The sequence below is a fragment of the Elephantulus edwardii genome, unplaced genomic scaffold (genome assembly GCF_000299155.1).
Source record: "Elephantulus edwardii isolate Elephantulus edwardi_28Jun2011 unplaced genomic scaffold, EleEdw1.0 scaffold00398, whole genome shotgun sequence".
Lineage (NCBI taxonomy): Eukaryota > Metazoa > Chordata > Mammalia > Macroscelidea > Macroscelididae > Elephantulus > Elephantulus edwardii.
This window is the reverse complement of record NW_006400148.1, coordinates 44677-69791: the sequence shown is the minus strand read 5'-3', so window position 1 is coordinate 69791 and position 25115 is coordinate 44677. Positions and strand designations below refer to the sequence as shown.

Sequence of the window (25115 nt, the reverse complement as noted above, 5' to 3'; positions counted from 1 at the left end):
AAATGGACCCAGGTCTAACCATCAAAGATTTAGTGGATGTGAGACCCAAAGAAAGTGCCTCACTTGGTCACGTTTTTCTCAGATGTCCTGAAACTGAAACTTAAAAGCAAGAGCTTGGCAGGTTTCTAACCTTCCGTTGTACCCATAGTAAAGGATGACTGTGCACGGGGAATCTCTCAAGTCAGTGATGTGACACATCACTTAGCTGCTTCTACCCATGTTGCCTTCATGCCTTAGGCATCCTCTCTTTGACCACTTTGTACAGGTTACCATTAAAGGCTGCAGTAATTGCCAGTTTCCACAGTAACAGAAGCAAAATGTGATGGTTTCATAGTGTTTTCTTAGAAAAACACCTTTCTGCTCCTATGATCAAGGATATTTTAAATATTTTAAAAACACCAAGGTAGATATTTATTACAATATTAGGTTTTGGTTATGAAATGATTTAAAGATTTATAAAATATTCCAATGTATCACCCTAAATATGGAAATGGTGTGTGTGTGTGTGTGTGTGTGTACACACACATGCATACATAAAAGTACAACAAAGAAAAGGAAATTATTCATATTTTTGCCACTAAGAACAACTAGTTATTACTTTCATGGATATCTAAGTACTTTTTATTCTACTCTAACTGTAAACATAATTTTTCCATCCTTATGCTATTTATTATAAAGTTATTTTCTTATGTATTAAGCCTAATTCAAGGGCTTTATTGTTGTTATGTGCTATGGAGTCCCCTGCGACTCATAGTGACCCTATGTGCAGAAGCTCTGAACCCTGCCTATTCTGAGCCAATCTCACTGTCTCCAACATACCTACCCTCATTATCCCAGTTACTGTATCAATCTGTCTCATTCAGGGTCTTCCTCTCCTGTTGTCCCTCAACCTTTCCAAGCATGATGTCCTTCTCCAAAGAACTGGTCCCTCCTAGTAATATGCCCAAAATATATGGAATGGAGCTTCAAACTCCTTGGTTTCACCCTCTCCAGGACAGTCCTGTTTCTTCTCTTGGTAGTCCATGATACGTTCAATATTCTTCTCCATCACCACAACATAATGGCATTAATTCTTCTTCTGTCATCCCTAGTCATTGTCTAGATCTAGCTGGACAATTTGACAATTGTGTTAGTGCTTTATGGTCTAATATTCTCCTCCTGTCTTCTCTTCAAATCCCCTTATACGTATTTCTTTCTTGGCAATCATTTTCCTTTTATTTCAATCTGCAGTTTTATTTTTTTTTTGCTTTATTTTAGAATCTATATTTTCTTGAATTTAGGCTTTATTCAAATTTTGCTTCTGATATGTATAGAAAACAATAGTAATAAGTAAACTGGCCTGTTACTTTAGGGTCTTTTTTTTCCTTTCTAGTATGTTAAAGAGTTAATCTATTGCATCTATATTAATATTTTAGAACAGCATCAAGCAATATGTTAGATGGAGGAAAAAATAAAATTGTCTAATTGTTTCATCTTACTTGAATCCATAACCAATACTCTTGGTACTAGAAGTCAGGAGTTAAGATACATTTCATTGGGAAAGTCTGAGGTCAAGAACTTCTCCAAATTACTGAGAAGCAATGATGTTAGTTTGAAGACTTAAGGTGTGCCTGATATAAGCCATAGTCTTTTCAATCATTTGGTATATATCTGAGAATTGGCCAATGAATAAGGATGGCAGAAGAATTGATGCTTTTGAGTTATAATGTTGCAGAAGAGTACTGAATAAAGTCAGTACAGAAGAAACTTAATCCAATAGACTGCCAAGAAACCAAAAATATGTCTTAGAGAAAGTGCAGCCAGAATGGTCCTTGGAAACAAAGATAACAAAGCATCATTTGACATACTTTGGGTGTGCTTTTAGGAAGGCTATTCTAATTCTTTGAAATGGACATTATGAAAGGAAAGGTGTAGGGTAGGAAGGCTTCCAAAGAGGTAGACTGGCAGTGACTGCAGCAATGGGTCAGAAATGACGAAGATGCCGCGGGATAGGACAGGGTTCAGATCTGTTATTCATAGCGTCACTATAAGTTGAACTCAATTCAACAGCACCTAACAACATCAAGGAGCATTTCAGTATGTTTAACATAAGGTTAGTGATTAATTGAAGCTTAATCAATGGTACTCAATAAGAAAAACAACATTGATTTTTTTTTTTAGGAGCTTGTATGCTCTGATGGCCTAGTGGTAAGAAGCTGTGCTGCAATCCCAAAGGCACATGATTTGAATCCACCAGCTGCTCCTCAGAAGAAGACAAGCAATCTCCTCCTGTACTATTTACTGCTGCTGAAAACCTGCTGCAGTGTCAGCTGTAGATTGCTTCCTACTTGACAGTATTCAACAACAGCTACAAAGGAAGTTCTGTTGGCTTAGGCAGTAAGGTGTCATGCTTTCAACACAAAGGTGAATGGGTCATATCCAGGTGCCCCATAGAAGAAAGCTGGACAACCTCTTCCCATGCAATTTACAGCCTCTAAAACCCACCAAAGGGTTAATAGCAATGAGTTGGCATTCTCTTAGATACAAACGTTTAAAGTATTTGGTTGTTGCCTGAAAGACTGGAGGTTTTAGTCAACCAAGGTGTGCCTCAAAAGAAATACCTGGAAATCTATTTCTGAAAAAAATCAGCCACTGACACCTGTGGAGCACAGTTTAGTTTAATATATACGAGTTCTCCATGATCTGAAGTAGATTCAGTGGCAGCTATTCTTTTTATTCTGTAAATATAAGAATAGTTAATATTTTCTTTCAAATAAATAGTGGGTTTTTTCATATTCTCCAATTCCAGTTTGAGGCAGGCTTTTATGGTAGACATTAAGCTATAAATTCCAATTCAGTGATCTTACTCAGGAGTGAAAAATAATGGAAGGTTTAGAGGCTTAGCACCCTCAAATGTTTGCTGGGGCTTCATGGCTTGGCCAAACACTTACTCTTGGTGCTGCCATCTTTTTTCCTGAGTGCCTACCAGCTCAGGGAGAAGCTTCCTTTATTGCCCTGGCTGACTTTCTGATTGCTGTTGCCTCACTGTGGGCAATGAAGTAAAGTTCCAGTCACTCACAGCAAACCCACATATGCCAGAGTAGAATTGTGATCCACAAGTTCTCTAGTGGATAATTTTTCAGAAATAGATTACCAGACCTTTCATTTCATGCATGTTTGAGTGAATTTAAATTTTCAGCATTCCCATTAGTAGCTGAGAGTGTTAATTTTTTTCCCCCCACTACCCAGGGATTCCTGAGAAATTAAAGGGATTTAAGAAGGGTCTTCTTACTCTGTTAACATCTTGTTATTTCATTCAGTTTCTCTATGTACAATAGAAGAAATATTACCTAGTTTTATACCAGTATGTTGCATCCCTCCTCAAAAAGTCCAGCCTCCAGAGTGATCTGTTCCACATATAGACTAAAAAGGTAAGGAGATAAGATGCATCCCTGATCCCTGACACACGTTTTTCCTGATTTTGAACGATGCAGTGTTTCCTTTCTCTGTTCTGATGACTGCCTCCTCTTTCAAGTATTTGTTTCACATGAACACAATTCTTGGATTCCCATTCTTTTCAAGTTTAGCCACAATTTGTTGTGATTTACATAGTCAAATACCTTTACACAGTCAAGGAAACACAGACAGACTGCCTTCTGGTACTTCTTCTCTCTGCTTTCAGCTAAGTTTCATCTAACATTGGCTAGCTATAATGTCCCTAGAGTCATGGCCTCTTCTAAACTGAGATTGCACAACTGGAAGTTCTCCGTTGATACATACTGTTCCAGTAATTTTTGGACGATTTTCATCAGAATCCTACTTGTGTAGGATACTAATGATACTGTTCAATATTTTCCACATTCTGTGAGATACTTTTTTTTTATTAAATGGGAATAACTGGAAGCAGGAGCGACATCCACTTCCGAAATCACTTGCCTCTGGAAACTCTATGTACAAACAGTGCTCAGGCCTTAAGTTCGTAGGGTCGCTATGAGTCATCTATGACTTGATGGCACATAACAACAATAACAACGACAACAGAGAGAGCTACATTGGCCTAATGGACAGAAAATTATGCTACCAAGTCGAAGGTGGGTGATTTTAATATGTGGTCAGGTTCAAATTGTTTTCCTGTTAAACATTCTTCTAGGTGGTATAGCACTGGTCTGTGTGTTGCTGTACAGAGGTAGCTTGTGGTTGCTGTGATGCTGAACACTGTGACCCTGATGTGCCAATCGTGGTAATGGGCACCCATGGTGGACAGTGTTGGCTGGAGTTTCCCAACTATAACAAGCCTGGAAGCAGGAGCGATATCCACTTCTGAAATGGCTTGCCTTGGGAAACTCAGGCCTTTCATTCATAGGGTCGCTATGAGTCATCTACAACTTGATGGCACCTAACAACAACAATGGGAATAAACATGGATCTTGTCCAGTAAGTTGGCCTGATAGTTGTCCAGATTTCTTGGCAGAAACTGGTAAATGTGTCCAAGGCTGCATCTACTTGTTGAAATATATCATTTGGTATGCCATCAGTTCCTGGGGCTTTGTTTATGCCAGTTCCTTCAGAGCATCTTGAACTTTGTCCTTCATCACCATTGCCCACAGATCATATGTTGTTCCATGAAATTCTTCTGTGTCAGCTCATTCTTTTTGGTACAGTGACTTTCCTTGCTGAAAATGAGGAGGATTAAGGTGTTTGCTACAGAAAGTCAAAGACTGCAGTCTTCACTATGGATTGAAGCTCAACATCAAGAAAACAAATACTCTCACCACTCATCTAATTGGCAGTATCATGATTGATGGAATAGAGATTAGATTGTTAACAATTTCAGCTTGTTTGGTTCCATAATCAACACTTGGGGCACAAGCAATCAGAAAATAAAAATATAAATTGCATTGGGAAAATATACTGTCAGGAACCTCTCCAGAATATTAAAGAGTAAATATGTCAGTATAGAGATTAAGGTGCTTCTGATACATGCCTTTGCAATTATCTTTTATGCATCAGAGAGATGGACAATTAATAAGGATGATGGGGGAGAAATGGATGCCTTTGAGTTGTGGTTCTGGAGAAGAGTATTGAACATACATACCATGGATTTTGCCAATGCAAAAGAACAAACAGGAAACAAACTAGAGAAAGTGAAACTAGACTGATTTTTTGAAAGTCAAGATTTTGAAGGTCTCTATGACATATTTTGGGCATGTTACTAGGAGGGACAAATTTTTGGAGAAGGATATTATGCTTGGAAGAGTGGAGGTGCAGCACAAAAGAGGAAGACCCTGGATGAGATGGATTGACTCAGTGACTAGAATAATGGGGATAGGTACATTAGAGAGAGTGAGATTGGATCAGGATAGGGCAGAGTTCAGAGCTATTGTACCTGTGAGTATTGTCCGTGTGAGTCACAGTAAACTCAGTAGCACCTAATACCACCACCACCATCATCGATATATGGAACTCTGGTAAGAAGTGTTAAGAAGCTGTTTTGCAATTTCGAAGGTATGTGTTTCAAATCCACCAACTGCTCTGTGGGAGCAGCATGGGCAATCTCCTCCCATGTCTCTGAAAACCAGCTGGAGGGCCATTTATGGGTCAGTTCCAACTCAAAGGTAAACAACAACAACAAAAACTTTGGTTGAAAAATTATTGGCTGACCTGTCTTCTAATAGTTTGTCGTGTTTTAAGATGGCACGAGTTTATTTAATTTTAAAACAAGCTGAAGAGAGATAATGAGTTGGATGTTATTGACAACACAGGACAGGTCATGGAAAAGATACAGGAAGTAACAAATTTAGGCCCTCTGTTTTGACAATTAGAGGAAATAGACTCATAATAATGTAAAAATATCATATTCCAATCACTTGCTATGCTTTTGAGAGCTAGACATTGAATAAGGATGACAGAGAATTGTTGCCTTTGAGTTGTGGTGTTAAAGAAGGGTACTGAATAGCCCAGTAAATATGCATAACTCAGATACGTTTGGAGAAAGTGTGGCCAGAGTCCTCAGAGGTAAGGATGAAGAAGTTTCATTTTAAATACTTTGGGCATGTTGTTAGTAGCAGGTATTCCTTGAAGAAAGACACCATGAATGGCAAGAAGGAGGGTCAGCAAAAAAGAGAGAGACTCTCAGTGAGATGGATTGACACAGTGACTGCAGCAATGGACGAAAGTACATCAGAGATAATGAGGACGGCACAGGATAGGTGTGGGTTCAGATCTGTTCATAGGATTGTTCAGTAACACACAACAGTACAAGCAAAACAAAAAGGTCTTTAAAGAAGGATAAGGATTAAACTAAGTGTATTCCACGTTCCCAGTCACCTCAAAATCTGTTCCTATACTGTGATTATTCTTTGCGGGGTTAGTCAAAATTATTAAAGTGTCCATGAACTTTGACCCAGAAATTATATGTTTTAAGAATCTGTCCTAAGAATATAATCACAAATTTGCTATTATCTTGTTGTTGTTTGTTTTTGCATACTGTGGAGTTGGAACCAACCCATAGTTGATCCTCAGGTCTGGTTGGCTTTCAGAGGCAGCTAATTGCACAGTAGGAGATTGCTAATCCTTCTCCCACATAGTAGCTGGTGTACTTGAACTGTGTGCCTTCAGGATTGCAGCACGGCTTTTCGCCACTAGACCAGTTGTTACCTTAAGTAACAAAATAGTCACTAAAAGCATCTAAACATGTAGTCTGTAGGGAGTTGTACTTTTTAACACCATGTCTCGCTGATGTTTAGAATCCCCAGCAGCTCCAGGTAAGACACATGAGCAATCTCCTCCTATGTGATTTACACCTTCAGAAACCCAGTAGAAGGTCTGCTATGAATCTGTTCTGACTCAGTAGCATTAAGTCGAATTGAAAATATTTATAATAATGAAAAGACAAACACTAAAATTACCCAGTAGGTAAATGATAAATTATGAAGAAAACTCCAGGATGGAATAATAAATAGACTTTAACTATGTTTATAAAGTTTATGTAATAATATGTAAAATGCCTGTAAGTGCTAAGAATAAAAAGTAGAATGCAACATTTTATAATATTGTAACATTATTTTGAAACTTTAAGTTCAGAAATAAAGATACTAAAAATAAAGTTAGGATTAAAAACCAAAGATTGAAAATGCTAATATTGTATGCAATAAACATAGAGCTGATTTTTAAAAATATATTTCTTTATATTCTGAAATTATTTCAAAATATATTTCTCAATTGTTCTCTATATTAAAAATATATTTATCTTATTCTCAGTGTACAATAAGCTATTAATTAAAAATAAATATCAATAAAGATATTTGGTACATATATTACAACTTGACAAAGATAAATGGCCACAAACTTAGCCATTTACTGTTAAATGCAACTTAATACAAGGATAATAAAATGTTACTATAGATTTTAAAGTCAAGAGCACATAATAATATACTTGAGAAAATAATAAACCAGTACAATTTGGTCTTCACAAATAAAAGCCAAAACTGTTCTCTTCTATGTGACATGAAAATCATCTGCTATCTCTGCTATTATGCCAACATCTTAGTACAACCTACCTTATAGTCATCCTATTTTACAAAGAGATGTTTATTTACATAAGTTCAAATAACCAATCTAGTTTTTTGCACTAGAAATACAACAAACTCATGTCAATGTTATTACTAAAATTTAACATCTCTGCATTTTTGCTGGAGAGCTGTGGTGCCTTAGTCCACTGAGAGCTGTACTACTAACTAACCCAAAAGTGATTCAAATCCATCAAAAGGCTCAGAGGGAAAAAGATGGGCAATCTCCTAACAATGTAATTTACAGACTTGGGAACCCAACCAAGAGTTTCCATGAGCGGAAACCAACTTCACCACAATGAAAGAGACTGTGACCTTTATTTGTTCATCAGCTTCTCAAAATGCAAACTTTCTAAATTATACCTGATATGTACTAATAATTCAGTAACTAAATTAAAATATTCGAGTTACTATAAAACAGGATTACAAATATATTTTAGATTTTTGTTAGCCATAGGATCTCTGTTGCAACAACTGAGCATAACCATTCTAGGGAAAAGCAGCCCTTGACTATATGTAAACAAATGGGTATGGCTGTATTCCAATGAAAATGTATTTATAGACAATGACATTTTAATTTTATAAAATTTTATTTCCATATTGGAAAGGTCTTATGATTTTTTCAGCTATTTAAAAATAGAACAATCACATGTAATGATGATGTTTTCAAGCCATACAAAAACAGGTGGCAGTCTGCATTTGACCCTTGGATCATAATTTGTCAATCTCCACCCTAGAATTATTTTCAAGAACTTATACCAAAGTCATAGCCTCTGCTATACCAAGGATTTGAACTGCATTTAATCTTCCTGCATCTCACCTTTAACGTCTTACCTAATTTTTAAAAGTCTTCCAGAAATACTTTCTTCAGGAAACTTTTCTAGGTTTCCTTAGCCAAGCGGCATTCCCTTAGCATTTTCTGCTTTCACTAATTTTGCTAATCACTACTTACTTTGATCCACATATGCATGTACATTCCCTTCCTCCTAATACTTCATGAGAACAAATCCTTGTTATACATTTCTTATTGGTCATGCTGCCTATCACATTACAAGGAAGTTTATGATACTTGCATTTAAAGGTAGGTATCCATCTTCAGCTCTGAGATGCAAGTCTCTGTACTTAAAAAAAAAATCCTTATTTGTATCTCTCTGGTAGCTAGGAATTTTGAACATGCCTTCATATGTTTGTTTGCCATCTTAATGTCTTCTTTGGTAAAGTGTCTATTCAGATACTGTGTCCATTTTGTGATTTGGATGTTTACCTTTCTCTTGTTGAGGTGTTGAAATATTCTATACATTTTAGATATGAGTCCCTTATCAGATATGTTGTTACCATATCATTTCAACCCGGCAACAATAGAGAAGTTTAACAGAGCCGCAAATGATAAATTCTGGAGAGGTTGTGGAGAGATTGGAACCCTTATTCACTGCTCATGGGAGTGTGAAATGATGCAGCCACTCCACTATGAAGGTGGTTTTGCACTTTCTCAAAAAGTTAGAAATACAGTTTGATCCAGCAATACCACTACTGGGAATATACCCTAAAAAAAAACAACAACCCCAGAATCATCATCCAAACAGATATATGCACACCAATTTTTATCACTGCATTATTTACAATAGCAAAGAGATGGAAGCACTCCAGTGCCCATCAACAAATGAATGGATAGAAAAACTATGGTATATTCATACAATGGAACGCTTTGATGCACTGAAAAACAAAGAACTCGTAAAATACTATACAACATGGGTGACCCTGCAGGACACTGTACTGTTCTGAGTGAAATATCTCGGTAATAAAAGGAAAAATACTACATAGCACCACTGTCTGACATGAGGGTTTGGGAGGAGACCAGGATAAGAGTGGATCGATAATGAGCATTGCACTGAAACACATGAAGGAAAGAACTATTTAAAAGGAGTATATGATTAGGTATTATATGTACAACAAGAGCCCAGAATAAGAGGTACATTGTTAAGATGACTGGGGGATGGGAGAATAGGAGGTAATTGTGCAACAGTGAAAGAATGAATGAATATTTTTTTAAAAAGACCAAAAAAAACCCCAACCCACAACCCAAAAAACTCACACGGAAAAAAGTGAACTAGGGGAAGGGGAGGAAGGGAGAGAGAAGAGGTAGACATGTGTAACCAAGAATGAATGAAAATCTAAGTTTTCTGTAAACTTTCATTAAAATTACAAATTAAAAAAAAAATAGTAGAAGCAGCTCGCCAGTGGGATGTGGCTCTTCTCACAGGATGCTGCTCTTCTTATGGGACACAGCTTTTTGGGGACCTTACTATTGCTCTACTGCAGGACTCCAAGGCCTGTGTGGCATAGTGGACCAGGAACATCTTCCAGCCACCACTTCTCCAGCATCTGTTAAGCGCTGTGGTCCAACCGATGTGCACTCACACCCTGGCTGGCATAGAACCACTGCCTGCCAAGTTGAGGGGTTGCAGTTTTACTGCCTAGTTGCTGCCCCCACTGTCCAGTGCCAGGAGTACCCATATCACAAGTACTTTGGGCAAAACACTGCTGTCTAGCTATACCATATGGGACCCCTTAAGTTCAGGAGGAAGGGGATAGATCAGGCTGAGAATGGCCAAATTGCAGTTTCTGAAAAGCAACAAAATTCCCTGTTCGATCATTCAATTACTTTGGGGAAAACACTGCAGTCTAGCTCTACCACATGATATCCCTTAAGCTCAAGCTAAAGGGGTTGGACCAGGCTAAGTAAGGTCAAGTCCTTGGCCCTCTGAGCCTAAGGCCAAGGAGAGAGCACAAATACACAGGTCCTTCACAAAAAATGGCCATATTCTGGGTCACTATATAGTTACAACCACCTGACATCTACTAGGAAAAGACTCAGATGATGTCAAGAAAGCAGCATCCTGCCTCAGTCATCATGAAAAAATAAAATAACCCTTCTCCTCAAAAAGTAGACCCAATGAATATCCCAGATAGGGAGAACCAGAAGAAATACCTTGACGTGGAGTTATTTGAACAGCTAAAGAAGAAGATGAAAATGATGGAAGAAACATTAGAAGTCATTAAGAGAGCAAGTACCTCAAAACAATGATCCTGAGAAAATATACTGAAGAGGAACAACTTGAACAAGTATGAAATAAAATGCAAAACAAAGAAGAAAGAATTGATAATAAAAAGGTACAAGAACTTTAAAAGTCATCATAACACAGAGAGAGTAGAGCCAAAATAGCACTGTAAATACTAGAAAATCATGAAAATGCAATCCAGAATATTGAGACCAAAGTGGCAGAAGTGTCCAACACTCTGGTAGGACAAAAAAGTAGAACCAAATAGATGAAACAGAGAGTCAGTGAGCAGGAAGACAAGAGTCTCACTGGAAACATACGAAAAGAAAAATCAGAGATGAGATGTAAAGAAATCATTAGAATCATGTGTGATGACATCAGAAGGGAAGTATGGTTGGAATTCCAGAATAGAGAAGTAATAAGGGAATTACTGAGAAAACTGTAAAAGTACTAGGAAAAAACTTCCCAGGTATTACGAAGAAAGAGGAAATCCATTATTTAAGAAGCACAGTGAACACCAAATAGACTGGACCCCAAAAGAAAAACATCAAGACATATCATAGCAAAATTCTTCAAATTAAAAGATAAGGACAAAATTCTAAAAGCAGTGATAGAAAAACAAAGAGTCACCTACAAAGGGGAAACAATTACATTATGTTCTGATTTCTCAGCAGAAACCATGCAAGCTAGAAGTCAATGGGATGTCATATAGAGAGTTTTGAAAGATAATAATTGCCATCCAAGGATCCTATACCCAGCAAAGCTTTCCATCAAATATGAAATAAAAATCACATCCTTTGCAGAAAAAAAAAGAAAATTAAGGAATTTTTGAAAATAAGAACAAAACTACAAGAAATTTTAAGCAAAATCCTTCACATGAAGACACCAAAGGAAAGTTCATGGACCATAGTATCTAGAAGCCACAGAAAAATAAACAGCAAAATGGCAACAGTTAAAACTGGCCTGACAATAATCACACTTAATGTGAATGGGCTAAATGTGCCAATCAAGAGAAAAAAGAGTATCAAAATGCATTAAAAAAAAAAAAACAAAACCCCAAAGCCTATATATATGTTGCCTATAAGAGACACATCTAATAAAGAGAAAGACAGATTCAAAATCAAGGTGGGAAAATAATACATCAAACAAATTTCAGTCACAAAAAAGCAGGAGAGGCAATACTAATCTCTGATAAAATAGACTTCAGAATGAAAACTATCATCAAAGATAAGGGCATTACACACTGATTAAAGGTACAATAGATCAAGAAGATATAACCTTGGTCAACATTTATGCATCAAATGATAGCTCTGCAAAAACCAAAATCTTAGCAAATAGATCCAAAAGCACATTAAAAAAAACAACAAAAACTCATCATAATCAAGTGGGATTCATAACTGGTATGCAAGGATGGTTCAACATAAGCAAAACAATCAACATAATTCACTATATTAACAAAACAAATAACAAGAAACATATGTCCCTAGCAATTGACACAGAAAAGGCATTTGACAAAATCCAACACCACTTCTTGATAAAGACAGCCAGAAAAATTGAAATAGAAGGGATTTACCTCAACATAGTGGAAAGCATATATGCAAAAGAGTCATTATCATTCTTAATGGAGAGAGACTAAAAACATTTTCCTTCTGAACAAGATAAGGTTGCCCACTGTCAGCAATTCTATTCAATATTGTAGTAGAAGTGCTTGCTAGGACAATACGACAAGAAAAGGAAATAAAAGGCATCCATATTGGCAAAGAGATGGCTTAACTATCACTACATGCAGATAATATGATAGTGTAGACATAAAACCCCAAGGATTCAACAAGAAAAAAAAAAACAGGAAAAACTGTTAAAGCTAGTAGAGCAATTTAGTAGAGAGACAGGATGTAAAATCTATATTAAAAAAGAAGATGAATTCCTCTACAATAACAAAGAAAACTCAGAGAAGGAAAGCAAGAAAAAAATACTATTTAAAATAGCCAATCACAAATGAAGATACTTAGGAGTGAACATAACTAGGGATACAAAAGCCCCTTACAAAGAAAACTACAGAACATTTTTGTAAGACACAATAAAAGAACTAAATAAGTGGGAAAATATTCCCTGTTCATGGATAAGAAGAGTCAATATTTTCAAATGACAATCCTACAGAAGCATAGCAAGTCAGAAAGTTGAACAATGTCTAGGGATAATAGAAGAATTGATGCCTTTGAGCTGTGGTTTTGGAGAAGAGTATTGAATATACTGTGGACTGCTATGAAAATAAGCAAGTTTGTCCTAGAGAGGGTGAGACCAGGCTGCTCCTTGGAGGCAAGGATTCTGAAGCTTCATCTGACATGCAAGGAAGGACCAGTCCTTGAAGAGGCCGTCATGCTTGGGAGGGTGGAGGGACAGCATAAGAGAGGAAGAACCTCCATGAGATGGATTGATTCAGTGACTAGGATAGTGGGGTAGGTGTGTCAGAGACAATAAGATTGGCACAGGATAAAGCAGGATTTGGGGCTGTTCTACATAGAGTAGCTGACTTGCAGGTGACTCCAAGGCACTTAACAACAACAACATCAATCAAAAGCAATCTAGATGTTTGATGCAACCCTAATACAGATACCAAATTCATTTTTCAAGGAGCTTAAAGGGAAATTGTCAAGTTTATTTGGAGAGGCAAGAGACCCTGAACAAGAAAACACTTCTGAAGAACAAAAATGAAGTGAGAAGCACAGCACTCCCTAACCTCAAAACCTAATATGCAGTGATAAGTTACCAAAACAACATTGTCCGATACAATGACAGGGACACAGAACAATAGAACAGAACTGAGAACCCAGAAATAGACCCAGCTGTCTATGTTGTTGTTGTTATGTGCCATCGAGTCGTTTCCGACTCATAGTGACCCTATGCACAACAGCCCTAAACCCTGCTCTATCCTGCTCCAGCTGCACTGCCTCTGACACACCCATCCCGATTATCCCAGTCACTGAATCAATCCATCTCATAGAGGGTCTTCCCCTCCTGCGTTGTCCCTCAACCCTCCCAAGCATGATGTCCCTCTCCAAGGACTCGTCCCTCATGGCAACATGTCCAAAGTATGTCAGACAAAGCCCCAGAATCCTTGCCTCCAAGGAGTAGCTCGGTTTAATCCTCTCCAAGACAAATCCGTTTGTTTTCCTGGCAGTCCAGGGTACATTCAGTACCCTTCTCCAGCACCACAGCTCAAAAGCATCCACTCTCCTTCTGTCCTCCCTAGTCATTGTTCAACTCTCTGATGCATAACAAGCGATTGCAAATACCATGGCCTGTATCAGGCGCACCTTAGTCTCCAGAGAGACACTGTTGCTCCTGAGTACTTTAGAGAGGCAAAACTGGACTGCTACCTGCAGAAAGCTGAAATAGGATTCACATCAGACACAAAAATCAACTGAAGGTTGATCAGAGACCTGAAAGTAAAGCCCAAACCAGTAAAGTTCATCAGAGACAAACTGAGATAAAGTTTAGACAGTCTAGTATATGGTAAAAAGAGAGGGCTAGAAATACATAATCTGAGGAGGATAAAATTCATGAATGGGTAAACATTTTCCAACAGAGTGAAAAAAAAAAACCCTACTGACTGAGAGGAAAAAACATTTAGCAATATCATTTCAGACAAGGCTCTCATATAAAAAGTTTAAATAAAGACTTTTCACAGAGGAAGATATTCAGATGGCCAACAGACACGTGAAGAAATGCTCCAAATCACTGGCAATAAGAGAGATGAAAATCAAAACCACAATGAGATATCATTTCACTCCAGTAGCAGTGGCAAAGTTCAACAAGATAGCAAGTAATAAAAGTTGGTCAGATAGGAACTATTATACATTGTTGGTGGATAGTAGAATGTCACAACCACTAAGGAAGGCAGTTTGGTGCTTCCTCAAAAAGCTGAATACAATGGAATACTATGCAGCATACAGGAGCAATGATTTTGTAAATCATTATCTAACTTGGGAGGGACTGGAGAGCATTATGCTAAGTGAACTCAGTCTCACAAGGATAAAGATTGTATAAAACTATTATTGTAGAATGAGTATAAGGATCCAAGAACGGTAGGAGAGGTTGGAAGCAGAGGGATGTGGATGTTTAGGTGTAGGGGGGATTAATCATCGGGTTGTGAAATTTCATGAGGGGGGTGATGGAGATTAAAGTCATTTGTTCTTGAAAACAATGTATTCTAATTTTGTAAATAAACTAGTCTAAATTTTTTTAAAAGAATTTTTTTTAAAAAGCTGAACATAGAAATTCTATATGACCCAGCTATTCCACTACTTGGAATATACCCTGAAGAATGAGAACTGAGGCAAAAATGGAGACTTGTACATCAATGTTCATAGCAATGTTTTCACCATTGCAAGAATTTGGAAACAGTCTAAATGTCCAACCACAATCAAATGGATTGAAAAATTATGGTACATTCACTGGATGGAATACTTTGCAGCAGGCAGAAGCAATTATTTTGAAAATCATTACCTACCTTGGGAGCCACTGTATAGCATTATGCTAAGTGAACTAAGTCTGATAAGAACAAATGTTGACTAAGACTATTACTGTAGAATATGTATGAGGATCCAAGGTGAGGAGAGGGGTGGAGCAGAGGGCTGAGGATCGGTAGGAGGGACGTTAATCATATGGTTGCACAATATGATGGGGGAGTGGGTGTGAAGTAATGGGAAATATCCAGTGAACAACAATTTATACAAACTGTGTAAATAAACCAGTATGAAAAAATTAATTAAAAAAATACTTCTAGTTTTCTACCCATAGCATATTCTCTTTATTTGCAGCTTCCATTGTTTCTTCAATCACTTGTACTTTCTTTGGTAGCTGTTTGAAAGCATCTACATCAACATATGTTTTCTGGCTTCTTGGCTAAAGATTATTCATTCACACAATGAGATTCTACAGCAGCACTCAGGAGCAACAATTTCAAAAATACTGCATAACTTGGAGAACATTATGCTGAGTGAACTAATTCAGTTTCATAAGGATAAATACTGCATAATATCATTATGATAAAAATGGGATAACTAGTAAAATAAGTATGGGAATCCAAGGGTTAAAGGGTAGGAGTAGAGGAGTAAGGACGGGTAGGGTAAAAATCACAGAGTTGCACCCACTTCAGTGGGTGCAAAGAGGGGCTGAAGAAAATGGGAAAAAATAGAACAGCAACCTGAAAAGACAGGGTAATGGTCCAATGGTGATTAAGCTTATAAAATATAATGAATGGGAATGATTGTATGAAAGACAATGGGAATGAAGAATAGTGTGAAACAATGTACATGAACTTTGTAATCAAACCAATATAAAATAAAAATGGAAAAAAATTCCAAGTACCTAAAAGTAAATATTGAGGAGCCCTATTTGGGTGGTGTTAAAGCGTTTAGTTGCTAACTGAAATGCAAACATTTTGAACACGCCACCTGCTCTGCAGGAGGAAGATGTGACAATCTCCTTGTCTACAAACTTAAAAACCACAAAGCAGTCCTACTTTATCTTATTAGAGTTAGGATTCATTTGGTGGCATTTGTTTAGTATTGTGAAATAAAATTAGACACTAAATATATTCATAAGTTTTAAAACAGCTTGATTTCCAAAATATTAATGTGTGAAAACAAAATTCTATCTTGGAACAAAAAAAAATATACTTACTATGTAGGCAAAAAGAGAAAGAAGAAGGAAAAGGCCATGGTACTTATTACAGAGCAGAAGGTGTCTATGTGAGATCCAGGTCTCAGGCAGGCACAATTCAACTGCCCTATCCATAGAACACAACTGAAACCTCTAATTGCTGCCCTGAAGTTGATAAAAGTATGTGGTTCTTGTTAGGTGCTGTAGAGTTGGCTCCATTTGGCTACCTTATACACAACAGAATAAAACTCTGCTCAAACCTGCTCCATCCTCACAAACTGAATAGTGTTTAAGCCCATTGTTACCAAATCATCTCCCTGAGAGTGTCTCTCTTCCTCACTGACTCTGTTTTTATGAGAAAAAAAAATAAATAAGATGTTCCATTTTTTTTGAGGTATTGGAAAATGATTATCCTAATACCCTTTAGTCTTTCCTACGTAATATAAAAGCATCTACATGACCAAGAAGTCCATAAATTAAAAAGTAGCTTAGTTTCAGAAAAGAACTCAAATGGAAGTTTAGAAGTTTTCATTGAATTTTCATTTGAATCTGTATCAGACCCATTGTTCATATGGTTGCTATTACCTTTACTGGACGCAACAGGCCCTAACAACAACAATACATTTGAATCTAAATTTCACAGATAGAAGAAATCTTTAGGAACTCTGGAAACATTTGAAGTGTATGCAAATCCTAAGCCTGCCATTTGTTAGCTACATAATCATCGTGTTTAACCTTTCTAACTCACACATTTCTTTCCTCTACAAAAAGAAATAATATAACCTAATTATGGAATGCCTGAGTTCATGTGAGGATGAGTCAATATATGCAAGCATTTAGGATAATGGATGGTATGGAGTAAGCAGCTGATCAATGGGAGGCAATGCACACATAGTTAGGAGCAAATAGCATAGACAGTATTAAATACTTTCTAAAAAGCAGCACATCTTTGCTTTCACACATGCATTGTGTTTTATTTGATTTATGAGATAGAATTACCAAAGGGAAGAATTTACAGAAAATATGTGAAGCATGCTATATGGAAACATTCAACCAAGTTTTTTACATGCAATAGAAAGAAAACAGCAAGCTAAACACATGTATGATTATGTGACAAAGAAACAGGGGAAAGTTCATTTTTTTGGCATTAGCAGGAATGTACAATCCAGGTGTTGGCAGAAAGCAGTGATCAAATCAACTTCCATGCATGGGGGGCAGTTCAGCTCAATGGCCGTACTTACCACCTGTATACACACTAGGGAAAACTGCCTTTTCATCCTTTGCTTTAGCATGGCTTCCTACCCAAAGAGTACTCTGATCCTTTTCCCTTTTTTTCTTGGAAACATGCTTCTTGGATTTTGCAGACATGCTCTCTGTAGTTGCTTTGGCCCCTGTCTCCTTTTCTCCTTTAAGAATATTCCCAGAGCCTTCATCTATTGGCCTTGGCTTAGTTTCCACATTTGCTTCTCTGATTTCTTGGTCTTGAATTTTAATTATTAGGGATTCCTCATTTCTTGGCTCATCATTTTCATTCACCTCCTGAGAAAATGAGCTTCTGGTACTTTCTCGTGAACTGGTGTCGGTGTGAGTGTCCCTGTACTCCACTGAAGAGCCTTCTTCACTACCAGCAGAATTTGGATGACTTCTAGATGAGGCTGATGAAGTATTTTTTCTATCTATAAAAGAACAAGAATATTTGTATGAGAACCAATAAAATAGAAAATATTACATCACTGTAATTCCATAATGAAATTGGTTTAATTATGGTAATTATGTTAGTTATTGATCATAAACCAAAAGCCCAACCCAGCACCATACAATCAGTTCTGACTCATAGTGGCCCTCCATTAGATTTCCAAGGCTGTAGGACTTTATAGGAGGAGACTGCCCAAGTAATAATACAATTTATAGTATCTGATACCCTAATTCAATATATTCTACAGAAAAGTAGGAGCTTTGTGGTGGTCTAGTGACAACAACAAAAGTAATCATTTCTTTTAAAATGAAAAAAAAACACTTCAAAACTTACAAATTTTTGTGTTTATTTTTAACTAGAGACTGCATTTAACTGAAAACCAATCCTATTGCTTTTTTATTAGAAAATCCTCATAAACATCTACTTGCTTATAAAATATTTTTAATACTTTTTATAGAATATATTGAACAATTCTTTGCTTGGAGGACAAGAACACTTAATTACTCTTTTATGTAACTAGAATAAAAACTATATTTAAACTCATTGTCTTGGAAATGAAATAAACTTATAACTGAATCTCCATTGGGTCTGTGGCTGAAAATTGCACAGGGAAGAGTTTGCCAATCTTTCTCCCCAGGAGCAGCTGGGGATTGGACAGAAACACCAATCTGCATTAGCAGTGCAACTTCTATTAATTATGCCACCATCAACTCAATGAACTCAACTCATTGCCAGTGAGTTGGAAGTGACTCATAGGTGACCTTCAAGCAGGTTTTCAGAGGCCACACATCTCACAGAAGGAGACTGTGTATCTCTGTATTTAGAGCAGCTAGTAGATTTGAATCATTTGCCTTTGGGTTAGCAGTGAAACCCCTTATACCTATATTATTGTTGTTGAAGTTGTTGTGTGCTGTTAAGTTAACTGTGAATCATAGTGACATGAATTATAGATCAGAACCTTGCCTTATCCTGTGCCATCCTCCTATCACTGACATACTTGAGTCCACTGTTAGAGTACTAGGTCAATCTATCCTATTGAGGGTCATTCTCTGACCCTCCACCTTTCCAGTGATATCTTTCTCCAAGAATTGCCCCTCCTAACAACATGCTCAAAGTCTGTGAGACAAAACCTCACCATCCTTGCCTTCAAGGATCATCCTGGTTTCATTTCCTCCAAAACAGACTTGTTTGTTCTACTGTCAGTTATGAGATATTCATTACTATTTGAACATCACAGCTCAAAGACAACAAGTTTAAATGCATAAAATTTGAACTTTTATCTACAGAAACACCCTAACATCCTAAATATACTCTGATAGTTGGATATCATGAGAAGAGCTACTCATTTTGATAGTACCTACACGACCACACAAATACTTTTGCATAGTCAATAAATCATAAGTAGACATTCTTCTGGTATTCTCTGCTTTTAGCCAAGATACATCTGACATCTACAATGACAATTTTGCAACCACAGCCTCTTCTAAATCCATTTTGAACTTCTGGCAGTTCTCTGTCAATGTAGTGTTCTAGCCATTTTTGGATGATCATAAACAATATTTTTCTTACATGTGATATTATTCAATAATTTCCACATTGTATTGTATCATCATTTTGGAGATTAGGAACAAATATGGATTTCTCCCATTAAGTTGGCCAGGCATTGTTTTCCAAATTTCCTAGCACAGACCTGTAAGCACATCCAGCGCTGCCTCTGTTAGTTGAAACATGGAAATTGCCATCCCATCAATTCTTAGGGCCCTTGGCCAATCCCTTCAGTGAAGTTTGAACTTCTTTTTAATTACCATTGGCTCTTTATCATGTTTTAAATCATATTTTTATCATAATAAATAAATTTATCATGTTTTATCATAATAAATTATGGCTAAATTAAAGAAGAATGGGAATCTCACAACAAATAATTATGCTTATACAAAACCTGTACCTAGATCAAGAAGCTGTCATTTGAACAGAGCAAGGGAACACTGCAAGGTTTAAAACCAAGAAAGGTGTGCATCAGGGTTGCATCCTTCCTTTATGCCTATTCAATCTGTATGTGAACAAATAATTCATGAAGCTGAACTCTATGGAGAGGAATGTGACATTAGGATTGGGGGAAGACTCATTAACAACCTGTGTTATGCGGATGACAAAATCTTGCTTGCTGAAACTGAAGACAACTTGAAGTGCTTGTTACAGAAGATCAAGGGCTACAGCCTTCCATATTGATTACATCCCAATATCAAGAAAGCAAAAGTTTGCATGACTGAGCCAATAGCCAACATCATGAGAGATGGAGAAAGGATTGAATTTGCCATTGAATTAATCTTTCTTGAGTCAACAATCAACGCTCTTGGTACCAGCAATCAGGAGTTAGGAAATATATTGCATTGGGAAAGTTTTCATGGACTTCTCCAAAGTACTGGAGCAATGATGACAGTTTGAAAATCAAATAGTGTCTGATTCAGGCCATCCATGATATTTTCTTTCTTTTTTTTTTAATTTCTTTTATTATTTTTGTGTGAGTGTACCGTCAAATCAGATCTGACTGGTACAGGAGGAGATTGTCCCTCCTTCCCCGGCAGAGCATCTGGTGGATTCGAACCGTGCGCCTCTGGAATTGTAGTTGCAGCTCTTTACCACTAGGCCACCAGAGCTCCCCCCATCCATGATATTTTCAATCACTTTTTATGCATCTGAGAGTTAGGCAATGTACAACAATGACAGAAGAATAACTCTGAATTGTAGTGTTGGAAAAGATTACTGAATATTCTATGGACTGTCAAAAAAAAAAACCAAGTATGTCTTGAAGAAAGAGCATTCAGAGTGTTCCTTAGAGGCAATAATGGTGAAGCTTCATTTAACATATTTTATGCATGTTGTTAGCAGGGGCTGTTTCTTGGAAAAGGAAATCATGCTTGCAAATGTAGAGAATCAATGAAAGAGAAGAAGATCTTAAATTGAAATGGACTGACACAGTGACTGCGGCAATAGGCTCAAGTGTGTCAGAAGATGGCACAGGATAGGACAGGGTTCAGATCAGTTCATGGAGCCACTATAAGTCATACTATGCTTGATGGCACCTAACAACATCAACAACTACACACCCCAAGTATTTCAAGGTAATGCTTGGACTGGTTCTCAGACCAATCAGGTATGTATAAATAGAGATGTTACATTATGTTGTGTTCTCCAGAAATGGATATTGAGATAAAGATACAATTGCATAAGATTTCTTTTTAAATTGCTTTAGAAGAAATTCATAAGAGAATAATTGAAGCAGAGAGGGGCAGGCAAAGAAGTCCATCAAGGGTACTAGTTTAAGCTACTGCTCAGCTTTGGCCAGATACCACAGGGAGCTGTAAAATGTAAATTACATTAACATTTGTCCTCCCTTGTGGAAGGATGGCTGGACTTGCAGGATTCTACTCTATTTAGATGATGACTACAGGCCAGTTTAAGGGAGGCATATTCAACAGCACTTTGAAGCAATCTGTGCTTGGGGACAAAACAACTCAGGTTGCTAAGGGCAGCCTCTGGAAGGCCTGGTGTGGTTTTACACATAGAATCAGTGTAAGGCCTCCTAGGAGACTAGGCAGAACACTGATGCTTGTTAAAGATATGCAGTCCAAGAATCTAAGTAGTAAAAAGCAAGGTTTATGTGTTCCTTAAATATTTAAAAATTGTCTAGGAAAGTAGCACACACTTAATCTCCTTATAGAAGACACACAAAATAGATGTCACTGCATATACTACCATAGGCCAGATAAACAAATTTGCTTTTACAATCAAAAGATTTGCTTATAACTGATTTTCTATTTTTTTAAATAAATCTTATATACGTGTGTAGATAGATAGATAACATTTACCAATTCATCACATGTACAGTTCAGTGACATTGAATATGTGTGCAACCTTCACCAGTATCCAGAATTGTTTTTTATACAAGATATTTTCCAATGAAATGTCCTACACTTAAAATAATGCATAGCTTTGCTTATTTCTTTCCTTTGCATGCTACTTCATCTTTTGCTGCCCTTGTATTTCTGCTTGGCAGCACAAAGATGGCTGTAGAGGCTGATACATAGTTGAAGGGAAGAAATGACTGTCTTTCCCCTTATCCTCTTCTTTCTAGGTCCCTCCAGCCCTACCTGCTCTCCAGGGTACTTCACAGCTCCTTAAGTACAGTCTCATAGTTTTCAGCAAAGATTTGAGAGATGCTGTACAGTAGTCAAAACCAAACTCTAAAATGCCTTTAGGGAACAGAACCCCTTAAATATAATCCTATTTGTTTTTATCTCTCAACTGCCTTGACAAGTACCAGATGACTATTATTTCTCAAAGGAATCACACACTGTAGCCACTCATTCTTTATCTCCATCTTTTAAAATCTGGGTATATTCTTTCTCTGTAGAAAACAGATCAAGGATAATTGTTCAATTCTTATTTGTATCAGTTAAAAAACTTTAGTGGAGATCACCTTTCCCTCTCTAGTTTAAAAACAACAACAAAACCCTTGCTATTTTAAAAAAACAAAAACAACTTTTGCTTGCTATGACCTTAATTATTAACAGAATATTTCACAAGGACAGTGTTATAGTTTTTCCTTAGTTTCCAAAAATGATGATTATCTACTACCTGAGTATTGACATGATGACTGCTAATATTTACTGTAGGTATTGGTGATATAATAATAACTATTTTGTATAATAACTATTTTGTTTAAAAAAGAGTGCTTCTCTTTCCTTACTAGATTCCATTCATTGTATTATTCTGAAAGGAAATGGTTTCAATTTCCTTTGGAGAAGAAATTAATCATTCCTAAAATGCTGAGGATACTTGACCTTCTGGATAAACTCACATTAAATTCCACATCACGCTCTAGTTTAGTTAAGTTTTTTTTTTCATTTCTTGCTTTTATTCTCATACAGATATGTGGCAAGTCTGCTTACAAAATAAATTAAAAATAAAAAATAAAATAAAAATTTGTAGGGTCAAGATTGGTGGATGATTTATCAACAACCTGCGTTATGCGGATGACACAGCCCTGCTTGCTGAAACTGAAGAGGACCTGAAGCACCTGCTGCAGAGGGTCAAGGACTGCAGCCTACAATATGGATTGAGGCTTAATGTCAAGAAGACAAAGATTCTCACCACTGGACCAATTGGCAGCATCAGGATGGATGGTGAAGAGATTGAGATTGTACACAGCTTTAGTTTGCTTGGCTCCATAGTCAACAGTCTTGGCACCAGCAGCCAGGAAATTAAAAGGTGCATTGCCATGGGAAAGTCTGCTGTTAGGAACCTCTCCAAAGTACTGAAGAGCAATGGTGTCTCTCTGGAGACTAAGGTGAATCTCATACAGGCTATGGTCTTCCCAATCACTTGTTATGCATCAGAGAGTTGGACAATGACCAAGGAAGATAGAAGGAGAATTGATGCCTTTGAGCTGTGGTGCTGGAGAAGAGTATTGAGTATACCATGGACTGCTAGGAAAACAAACAGATTTGTCCTGGAAAGGGTTAAACTGGGTGGCTCCTTGGAGGCAAGGATTCTGAGGCTCTAACATACTTTGGACATGTGAGGAGAGACCGGTCCTTAGAGAGGGACATCTTGCTTGGGGGGGTGGAGGGACAGCACAGGAGAGGAAGGCCCTCTATGAGGTGGATTGATTCAGTGACTGGGATAATTGGGACGGGAGTGTCAGAGACAGTGCGATTGGCACAGGACAGAGCAGAGGTTAGGGCTATTGTACATAGAGTCGCTATGAGTCGCAAGTGACTCGACGGCACATAACAACAACAACAATTTTAGTATATTTATTCTAATGTATTTATTAAACAAGTATATGTATAACCATATAAATAGATAGGTCTACTCAAACCAAATGCATTGAGGTAGAATCAATTCTAACTCATAGAAACCATTCACAAGTAGAACTTAAGTCTCTTTCTCTCCAGGTGGGAGTGGTAGATTCAAACTACAAACTTAAGTTAGCAGTAAAACATGTAACCAACTCTATCTCATTGATACTGAGCTGGAATCAAGTCATTACTGAATATCTGAGGCTGTAAATTGTAATCTTTCTCTCAAAGTCACTGGTAGAGTCAGAAGACCAGAGAATCACAGCTGTTAGGTTATCAGTGCAACTCCCTTCAAACTAGAATGCCCTTTTAGCTATTATACTATTAAATTAAACAAATTTATATATTCACATACATACATATTAAAAACTTTCAGGGAACATGTAATACTTTTTATCATTGGGATAAAAACTGCTACCTCTCCTGCATTACATCTTTCCTGGCTAGCTGATCATCTCTTATGCTGCTAAATGAAAGACTGGTGGTTTGCACTAACCAAGTACTTGGTAAGAGAAAGATGGCCATCCTCCAGCTGTTTTCAGCTTTGCAAACGAAATAAAATATCGCATTTGTTTTTGTTTTTAGTTCCTCCTCCTGAATTTGTGCCGAAGGAGTCTGTTGATGCTCTCTCTTTATGACAAAGAAATACCCAGTAGTGTTTTCCTGAAGCCTTGTCAAAAGACCCAAGTTTGAGGCTATGTCCTAAGCAAAATCTCTGACTTTTCTCTCTTTAGAGCCTTTGGTGTTTTCCCTTTTCATGTCACTGTCAACTACTCCATATTTTCACCACTAATATGAAAGTCTTATTTCAAACATGAGATCGATGAAAAATATGCTTCTCTGTAAGATAAGTGTAGATATTCAAATCACGACTCAGCTACTTATTAGAGCTGACTTTGATTTGACTACATAATCAGCCTGAGAGTCCTGGTGGCCCAGTGGTTCAAACACTCCAATGCTAACTTGAAAGGCTGGTAATTCAAATTCATCACCACTCTGAAGAAAAGATATGGCAGTCTGCTTCTGTAAATATCTGTATTCATAGCTTTGTAAACCCTATGGATAATTCTATTCTGTCCTCTAGGATTGCTATGAGTCAGACTTAGAGGATTGCAATGTTGTTGTTATGTGCAGTTGAATGTCCTGCAACTCATAGTGACTCTGTGTACAATAGCTCTGAACCCTGCCCTATCCTGAGCCAGTCCCATTATCTCAGATATACCTACTCCCATTACCTCAGTCACTGACTCAATCCATCATATCCAGAGTCTTCCTCATCTATGCT

The 25115-nt window shown here is 37.2% G+C and overlaps 1 protein-coding gene across 1 annotated transcript in view; it reads right to left on the bottom strand.

The window, feature by feature from the left end:
* Positions 1 to 25115, bottom strand: part of LOC102859561 (chromosome unknown open reading frame, human C1orf173) — a gene marked incomplete at its 5' end in the record, with an annotated part of 75506 nt that overhangs the window by 10178 nt on the left and 40213 nt on the right. The window contains one exon of the mRNA XM_006902368.1: positions 17503 to 17946. Within this exon, the coding sequence (XP_006902430.1) occupies positions 17503 to 17946 (444 nt within the window). The remainder of the gene's footprint in view (positions 1 to 17502; positions 17947 to 25115) is intronic.